This window comes from Acanthamoeba castellanii (assembly GCF_000313135.1).
Source record: "Acanthamoeba castellanii str. Neff unplaced genomic scaffold scf7180000084669, whole genome shotgun sequence".
NCBI lineage: Eukaryota > Discosea > Longamoebia > Acanthamoebidae > Acanthamoeba > Acanthamoeba castellanii.
The window spans coordinates 657,031-665,582 of NW_004457554.1; the positions used below are offsets into that span (position 1 = coordinate 657,031).

Genomic DNA, 8,552 nt, shown 5'->3' on the forward strand with positions numbered 1-8,552 from the left:
TTCTGGGCAGAGATGTCCTCGTACGAGGCCGAGAAAGAACCCAGCGGCTCGCACAAGAGGAAGAGAGATGATGGAGAGGGGAGCGAGGGAAATGGAATGGAGGGATTTGTGGACCTTGGTGGCGAGGCAGTCGAGCAGGGATTCAGCAAAGAGGACGATCTCCTGCTAGAAGATTTGATCAACAGCGCCGATGGACTGGCATCAGGCGACCCAGATGACATCGACACTGACTTTGGCGTCGTATTTGCCGATGGCGCCGATACGAGCGGCGGATCCGGAGCTGACGGCTACCACGACGAAGCTGGCCAGCAGCTTGATGAGGATGCGACGTCACGGATCGATCTGATGGCGCGAGAGATCTTGGAGGACTCGAGCCAGTCACAGGGCACCGGGTACGGCCCCGGCCGCAAGAAGCCGCGCCGCCAGTACGCGCCGCCCGGGGGAACCGAAGCGGTCAAGGAGAGCGACGACAGCGGCGGTAGCAGCGACGACGAAGAAGACGACGATGAAGCAGAGGTGGAGGTGCTCGAGGAAGACGACGATGGTGACGGTGATGAAGGCGCCGATGGCGACAACAGGATCGGAGGCAAGGGGGTACACAGCCGACCGAAGCGCGGCAGCGTCGACGACGACGACGACGATGGCGATGAAGACGATGAAGACGACGAGGGCCAGGGCGATGATGGGAAGGAGTTCAGAGCGCTCGGCTCGAAGGGACTGTTTACGGTGCGGGACGGGGCGGGAGTGGGCCGGACCGCGGCCGCCAAGGCAGACGATGACAGCGACAGCAACGACGAAGGCGAGGAACAGGAGGAAGAGGGCGGCGACAAAGAAGAGAAAGACGATGACGACGATGACGATGATGGTGATAACGATGATGAAGAGGAGGGCATAGAACACACGCTCACGCGAGCAGGCATGGACCAGTATCTGGACCTGGACGCCAAGATCAGTCTGCTGACTCGTGCCGTGCGCCGGTTCGACGCGCGGAGCCAAGTGTCGACGCTCCTCACGTCGGCCCTCCTCCAGCTGGCCAACACACGGCCCGACTTCGCGGCCGAAGTCGAGAAGGAGATCGAGCACGCCAAGGTTGGTGTTGCTTGCGTTGCGTGTGTTGCGTGTGTGCGGTGCGAAATGATGATCGTCGCTCACACGGTGATGTGTATGGGCTGCAGGAGGAGGACTATGACAGCGACGACGAAACGGAGGAAAAGGTGGAGGTCGATGAATCGGAGACCCTGGAGGGCTGGCTGGACGGCGCCGAAGGACGCGACGTGGATTCACTCCGCGCCTCTTTCCTCGATGAGTTACTCGAAGTGCCGTTCAAGGTATATTCCACCTTCTTCTCTCTTCACAACAAACCACACACACCGCACACGCACGACCGCACACGCACGACCGCACACGCATGACCGCACACGCACGACCGCACACGCATGACCGCACACGCATGACCGCACACGCATGACCGCACACGCATGACCGCACACGCATGACCGCACACGCATCGATTGCACGATCGGCTAACGCTGCCGGCGTGTGCCGACGTCTGCAGGCGAAGCTGAACGGGGAGCGGTGTACGGTGGTGCAAGCGGTGGAGGGGGACTCCCTGCTCGTGCGGCAGAACGGCGAGTCGTTCATCGCGTCGGCCAAGGCCCTGACCGGCGCCAAGGGACGCAACGGCGCCTTCCTCGCCGACTGGAAGCAGAACGGCTATTAGAGGAGGCTCTTAAGGAAGAGATGATGATGATGAACAGCAGCAACAAGAAGAGAGAATGATTTGTGATTGTACTGAATTGAATTGTAGAGACAAGTACTGCCAACAATAATAATAACCAATTTATTAATTTTTTTGTTATTGTCCGAGTATTAGTTTCGGCAAGCGAACCATCGACACCAACCAATCTTCATCATGTCTGGCAAGGTAAGCCACGTCGCCGTTCGGTCCACTCTTGTCGAAGTCGACGTGCAATTTCAATTAATCAGAACGACTGACCACATCGAACCAATCTTCATTTCTTCACAAATCACAGAAGTACGGAGTGATTGGTGGCGGTGGATTCCTCGGCAAGTGGATCGTCGACGAGCTGCTCAACCGCGGCGAGAAGCACGTGCGAGTTCTCGACATCCGCCCCTCCCCCACCCCCGACGACCGCGTCGAGTTCGTTCAGGGTTCGTCCCTCCCTTTTCCTTTACCCTTCGCTTTCGTTCTCTTTCTCTTTCTCTCTTTTTTTCTCGGCTAACCGTGTGCGGCGTGTGTGTGTGTGTGTGCGGCGGCGTGTGTGGCGGAGAGCAGTCGATGTGACCAAGATCGATACGCTGAGGAAGGGTCTGGCCGGTCTCACCACGGTCATCCACACGGCCTCTCCGCCGCACGGAAAGGGCTACCAGATGTACTACAACGGTGCGCCGTCTGCATACGTGTGCGCGGCGTGTGCCGTGCCGTGCGTGTGCGAGCGAGCGAGCGAGTGTTCACCATTGGGTTGTGTCCACTTTCGTGCAGTTAACGTCGAGGGCACCAAGAACGTGGTGGAGGCCTGCGTCGAGTTGGGCATCAAGCAGCTCGTCTTCACCTCCTCCGCCTCCGTCGTGTTCGACGGACGTCACATCAAGGGTGCTGAATTCCCCTGCCACACGTCGACCGCACACCGCACACCGCACACACCAACCGCATACACCGCACACACTGCACAGTTACTGATGGCACCGCAACGCAATGTGTGCGCAGGCGGCGATGAGAGCCTGCCCTACTGCAAGACCCATCTGGACGGCTACACAGAGACGAAGGAGAAGGCCGAGCGCATCGTGCTGGAGGCCAACGGCAGGAAGGGCCTGCTCACCGTCGCCCTCCGCCCTTCGGGCATCTTCGGCCCCGGCGACGCCCAGGGCTGGCCCGGCTTCATTGAAGCCGCCCAGAACGGCAAGTCCAAGTTCCAACTGGTGCGCCCCACCGCACACGCCCCATCGCACACACCGCACACACCGCACGCCCTCACACACTCGCACAGGGTGATGGAAGCAACCTGATGGACTGGACCTACGTGGAGAATGTGGCCTACGCGCACGTGCTGGCGGCCGACAAGCTGGTGCCGGGCAATGACAAGGTGGCGGGCCAGGCCTTCTTCATCACCAACGACGAGCCGGCGCCGTTCTGGGACATGGCCAAGTACATCTGGAAGAACCTGGACTACCCGACCCCGACCGTGGTGGTGCCCTACTGGCTGGCCTACTACCTCGCCCTCCTGCTCGACTGGATTGTGTGGCTCCTGTCACCCCTCGTCTCCATCCATCTCACCTTCACCTTCTTCCGCGTCGTCTACGCCGGTGCCCACAGGTAAGCTACTCCCAGCCATCATCTGCGCTCACCACTAACACACACACACACGACACCGCACGCACGACCGCATACACCGCACGACACGCACGACAGGTATTTCACGATTGAGAAGGCCAAGAGGGACTTGGGGTACAAGCCCAAGGTGGCGCTCAAGGAAGGCATGGCCCGGACGCTCAAGGCCTTCGAGCACAAGCGCAACCCCAAGGCCACCGGCAGCAGCCAGGACAAGAAAAAGGCCAAGTAAATAAATTCTCGTTTGGTCTGGTAAATAAATTTTAAATCAATAATCAATAATCAATAATCCTAATAATTACTAATTGATTAAAAGAGAGGCTCAGGAGGTGAGAGTGCCGGTCTTCTTGCTGTGGCCGTCCTCGACGATGAAGCGCTCGGGCATCTCGCGCGGAATGGGCCACCCGGCCCCGTAGAGGTCGTTCTCGCGTGCGCGCACCTCGATCTCCTCCTGCGTCCACCCCAGCGACGGCAGCCGCGTCACCGCATCCGCCCACCACTCCTGTCGCTCTACACATCCACCATTAGGCGCGCGTCGTGTGCGTGTGCGTGTCGTGCGTGTGCGTTGCGTGTCATGCGGTGTGGTACCCCAGACGCTGCGCAGGTCGTCGGGCACCGGGCACAGGGCGCGCAGTCGCTCGGTGGTGTGGTTGAGGCCCAGGATGGCCTCGAGCTCCTCCTCGCGCTCCTTGAGCTCCGGGTCCATCTTGTCCACGTCATCCGCCTCCTCCTCGCCCTCGGCCCCGCCCACGGCCCGCCGGCTGCCCATGTCCTCCAGGCGGGCCACCTCCTCCTCGGGCGTCAGCTTGCGCTCGCGCCACGACTCGCCATACTCGGCGCGGCGCGCGGCGCGGGCCTTCTCCTTGTCGGCCCACCACTGGAGATAGGCCGCGATGCGCTCGGGCGTCGGCAGGGGGATGTCGATGGCGAAGCAGTGGAGGCCCAGGCGCGGGTAGCCCTGCGGCGTGGTGGACTGCCAGTGGTGGTTGACCGGCAGATCGCCGTGCGTGCTGTCGCCGATGATCGGGTGCGACAGAAACCGACAGTGGCGACGCACCTGGTGGAAACGGCCTTCGCATGATCAATGTGAGTGCGGTGTGTCGTGTGTCGTGTGTCGTGTGTCGTGTGTCGTGTGTCGTGTGTCGTGTGTCGTGTGTTGCGGCGTACCAGTGCGGATTTGGACGAGGAAGAGGGAGCTGGCGGTGTTGACCCGGCGGGCGGGCTTGGTCACTGCGGGGGTGGAGGCGTCGGCGGCCGGCGCCGGGGTGACGACCGGCGGCGGAGTGGCGTAGGGCGTGGGGTTGAGCGAGCGCACCACGCTGATCGACTTCTTCATGCGGCCATTGCGCGCCAGCGGCTTGCAGATCTCCACCGTGTCAGCGCTCGGCGTCGTGCCCCGCACATGGGCTGTGTGTCGTGACGTCAGCTGCGTATCCGGTGGTGCGTGCTGCGCGTGTCGTGTCGTGTGCGTGTGCGTGTCGTGCGATACCGAGATAGGTCTTGTTGGCCGATGGGTGGGTCATGCAGCGCTGTAGGAGGGCCGCCCACGGTGCGGAGAGCGCGGCCAGGAGGCAGCCCGACGCCGGCTTGTCCAACCTGTGCACCAGATGCACCTTGCCCTGCCCCTCCTCCACTACTCCATAAAATAATATTTATAATTTCTATTATTTAAAAAATTGCCAATTTATAATTAGAAAATAGTTTTTTCCAAAGATTTTCCTCTTATTTGATTTGAAAAAGATATGAAGTTAATTTTGAAAGATGATGGTACCAGGGGTGGTGCCCCAGTGGGAGGTGGCGAGGAGCTGGTCGACGTGGTCCTGGAGGAGCTGGGCGGCGTAGACGCGCTCGCTGGGCGGGAGGGACCAGTCCCACTGGTTCCGGTGTACGAACAGACCGCCGGCCTTGCACGCCACCACCCACTCTCCCGGACCCGGACCCACCCGCAGGACCCGTGCCAGCCCGCCCTTCGAACCCGCCGCCGCTGCCGCCGCCACCGCCGCTGCTCCCTCCCTTGCTGCCGCTTCCATCTCTGATCTGTTCTTCCTTCTGAACCTGCTGTCTCCGCCCCACTGTTTTAAGGTGGCGGTACCGCTGGCGCAACGTGCAAGGCAAGAAAGCAGCCCATGAGGGGTTGTTATTTGCCGATGCAGAAGTCGCTGAAGATGACGTCAAGGATCTCGTCGAGGTCGACGCGGCCAGTGATGCGGCCCAGCTCTGCGAGGCCACGCCGCAGCTCCTCCGCGGCCATGTCGATCGACATCCGCGCTTCTCGCGACGCGCTGGCCTCCTCCGCCATGTCCAAGTACCTATCGACCATCGGTAGCGGGTGAGCCATGATCGCACACACGCACACACGCACACACACGCACACACAGAGAGGAGGCATTACGTGCGAAGGTGTTGGAGGGACCGCTCGAGGTGCTCCCTGTGTCGGGCACGCGTGACAACCGCGCCATCCGGCGCAGCCCCACTCTCGAAACTGCAGCGCGTTGGCAAGAGGGAGTCGGGTGAGTGAGCAAGCGCTGCGATGCTACGTTGATAAAGAAAGAAAGAAAGCGAGGGAAGTGCGTACAATGACTTGACCTGCGACTCGAGGGCCTTGGTGAGGTCCTCCAGCCCCTCGTAGTTCTTGCAGCTGATGGTGATCACACGGCGTTGCGTTCCATCAGCCAAGCGCTGGGTAAAGGAGGAGCAATGCGGTGAGTTGTAGTGTGGCTTGCCACTCTCTCTAAGTCTACGACGTACCACGGACGCAGGTGCGGAGGTCAGCAGGTCCTTCTTGTTGAGCACGACGAGCGTGCTGGTGTCGACGAGCGACAGAAGATCGGGCTCCAACGACGGATACGTTGTCCCATCAAACAGGCATATCTTGATGTCGGAACTTGCAAACCTAACCACGTTGATGGTGATGGTGATGACGCGATGGTGGTGGGTGGTGGGTGGTGAGTCATTACGCGCACACGTGAGCCAACGCGAGCGCGATGGTAATCCTCTCACCTTTCTCTGGCCAGTGCGACGCCTTCTTTCTCGATCTCGTCTTCCGAGTGGCGAATGCCGGCTGTGTCGGCGATGGTGAGCGGGTAGCCGGCCAGATCCAGCGACACCTGACCGTTGGACACGAAGCCGACGTTCGAATGTGACAGTCAGTTGCATATGCGCATGTCCCTCCAACCCCGTGACAGAGACTGTGTGTCGCGGGCAAGCGAACCTCGATCACATCGCGCGTGGTGCCGGGAATGGAGGACACGATCGCGGCTTTGCGTCGCGCCAGCAGGTTCAGCAGGCTGCTCTTCCCCGCGTTGGGCGGTCCTGGGGAAGCAGAGCGCAGCCAGTGCGCGGTTTAGGGTCGTTGTGTGCAGTGGTCAGGCTCACTTGGGGGGGACGCAGGTACCGACAATAGCCAGGGACGCGCCGCTTCGCATCCGCTCGCCTCTGTGCGAGTCGCTTAGGTGGAGGGCGATCATGTCGTGCAGCCGTTTGATTCGTGGTTGCACTGTGGGTGCGGGTAGTAAACAAGGTGTGCAAAGCAAGGGAAGGCCGAACGGCGCGTTTGCCATCACACCACTAAGCGGCCAAAAGGCGCGGATGTACGATGTACCTGCAGCAGCGACTTCATGGTCGATGTGTTCATCCTCTCCAAAGTCTGCTCAGGTGGCGGTGGCGCATGTGAGACTCACACATATGGGCGTTGGAAGACGTGGCAATGGGCGGTGTGTGTACCGATGACGGCCTCGACGTGGGCGATGCACTTGATCAGCTCCTCGCGCCACTCATTGCAAAGACGTCCCAGCGCACCCTGGGTGGGAAGGAATGAGCTCAACACGTACGTGCTGCGGTTAAGAGGGCGCATGATGTCATACCCCCATCTGGCGCAAGGCCTGCTTCCTCTGTGCCTCGGTCTCGGCGTCGATGAGGTCGGCCAGGCCTTCGGCCTCGGTCAGATCCATCTTCCCGTTCTGGAACGCTCGCTTGGTGAACTCCTACGCGCGATACACCAACTCACTTTTGAGCGACCGCGCGTCACACACGACACACACGTCGCACACGACACACACGACACACCGACGGTACGCACTCCGGGCTCGGCTGACCGCATGCCGGGCAGCTTGCCGAGGGCGTTGAGCACGGCCGTGATGGCAGCATGACTGCCGTGAATGTGCAGTTCGGCCATGTCCTCTCCAGTAAAGCTTCGCGGCCCTATGCACGCGCAGATCAGCATCGCACACAAACACGCACACACGCACACACGACATGCACATGCACACGACACGACACGACACGGCACGACCAAAGACACGACCAAAGACACGGCATGACCAACGACACGACACTACACGACCAACTACACCACACCACACGGCACGCACGACATGACGCCCACCTGGAAACCAGAGGACGAGGCCCTCGTCGAGCAGCTCGTCACGGTGATAGAGCTTGCGCAGGGAGGCCAGGCGGGGTGGTGGCAGCTCTTGCGCACGCGTCAGCTGGCGAACGGCTGCGCCGGCGCGCTCACCCGAGATGCGCACGACGGCGACGCCCGACTTGCCCGCCGGGCTGGTGCCGAGCGCGAAGATGGATTCGCCCGACTGCCCACCGTAGTGGAAGCCTCCACTGTAGCGCCGGGACCCGCGCAAAGATGGAGAGAAGATGCAGGAGTGGTCGAAAGGACACAGGGGAGAGGCCGCAGCGGCGGGGAGGAACGAGGCCGGATGTGCTGCAAGCGCGCATGGATGTGAGGAGGGGAGCAAGATTTGTCCTGTGTGCCAGTCTGAGATGTGGCCCCTTTGGCCGTGCATCTCGTAGCACAAAGAGAAGAAGCACAGTAGGAGGAAGGCGCTGCTCGGCCTCGCACAGCCCTCATCTTCTGCGTTACGAGATTGTATCAATTTTATTTTTATTTATTTGAAAAAATACAAAGTGTTTCGCAGTGCCCCACTGTCGGCCTGTGTTACTTGAACTAGTTTGGTCTTCTACGGAAGCTGCTAGACGAAAGGGGAAAGCAAAGGGGGGGGGGAAATGCCATAGGTTTCCAGACAACAGCGTTTTGGAGGGAAGAGCTTTGTGGGAGATCTTGGTAGACAAGAGAGACGGCAGTTCAAGACATGTGGTTGATACAAAAGAAAAGAGAAGAGAAATGAGGTGGAGGTGTGAGAGAGACCGTCTGAACATGATCAGACAGAGCTAGACAACGCCAGCAGTA

At 60.4% G+C, this 8,552-nt stretch overlaps 5 protein-coding genes across 5 annotated transcripts; 2 read left to right on the top strand and 3 right to left on the bottom strand.

Annotated features, from left to right (window-relative positions):
• Nucleotides 1–12: 12 nt before the first annotated feature.
• On the top strand, nucleotides 13–1,720 carry ACA1_115730 (uncharacterized protein; the record flags this gene model as incomplete). The annotated part of the gene is made up of 3 exons (XM_004342194.1): nucleotides 13–1,089; nucleotides 1,176–1,328; nucleotides 1,556–1,720. 3 exons carry the CDS (start codon nucleotides 13–15, stop codon nucleotides 1,718–1,720), a joined length of 1,395 nt encoding a protein of 464 aa, XP_004342243.1.
• A 192-nt stretch (nucleotides 1,721–1,912) lies between these two features.
• Nucleotides 1,913–3,581, top strand: ACA1_115740 (UDPglucose 4-epimerase; the record flags this gene model as incomplete). The annotated part of the gene is made up of 7 exons (XM_004342195.1): nucleotides 1,913–1,924; nucleotides 2,034–2,172; nucleotides 2,297–2,404; nucleotides 2,504–2,614; nucleotides 2,729–2,940; nucleotides 3,009–3,334; nucleotides 3,431–3,581. 7 exons carry the CDS (start codon nucleotides 1,913–1,915, stop codon nucleotides 3,579–3,581), a joined length of 1,059 nt encoding a protein of 352 aa, XP_004342244.1.
• Nucleotides 3,582–3,671: 90 nt separating this feature from the next.
• Nucleotides 3,672–4,685, bottom strand: ACA1_115750 (uncharacterized protein; the record flags this gene model as incomplete). Its single annotated transcript, XM_004342196.1, has 3 exons — nucleotides 3,672–3,859; nucleotides 3,938–4,420; nucleotides 4,517–4,685. The coding sequence occupies 3 exons, from the start codon at nucleotides 4,683–4,685 to the stop codon at nucleotides 3,672–3,674; spliced, it is 840 nt and encodes a 279-aa protein (XP_004342245.1).
• A 40-nt stretch (nucleotides 4,686–4,725) lies between these two features.
• On the bottom strand, nucleotides 4,726–5,379 carry ACA1_115760 (uncharacterized protein; the record flags this gene model as incomplete). The annotated part of the gene is made up of 3 exons (XM_004342197.1): nucleotides 4,726–4,756; nucleotides 4,898–4,982; nucleotides 5,121–5,379. 3 exons carry the CDS (start codon nucleotides 5,377–5,379, stop codon nucleotides 4,726–4,728), a joined length of 375 nt encoding a protein of 124 aa, XP_004342246.1.
• A 107-nt stretch (nucleotides 5,380–5,486) lies between these two features.
• On the bottom strand, nucleotides 5,487–8,148 carry ACA1_115770 (tRNA modification GTPase TrmE, putative; the record flags this gene model as incomplete). The annotated part of the gene is made up of 12 exons (XM_004342198.1): nucleotides 5,487–5,658; nucleotides 5,763–5,831; nucleotides 5,925–6,028; nucleotides 6,098–6,242; nucleotides 6,350–6,456; nucleotides 6,561–6,661; nucleotides 6,744–6,845; nucleotides 6,951–6,995; nucleotides 7,073–7,148; nucleotides 7,213–7,332; nucleotides 7,428–7,549; nucleotides 7,734–8,148. The coding sequence occupies 12 exons, from the start codon at nucleotides 8,146–8,148 to the stop codon at nucleotides 5,487–5,489; spliced, it is 1,578 nt and encodes a 525-aa protein (XP_004342247.1).
• Nucleotides 8,149–8,552: the final 404 nt, after the last annotated feature.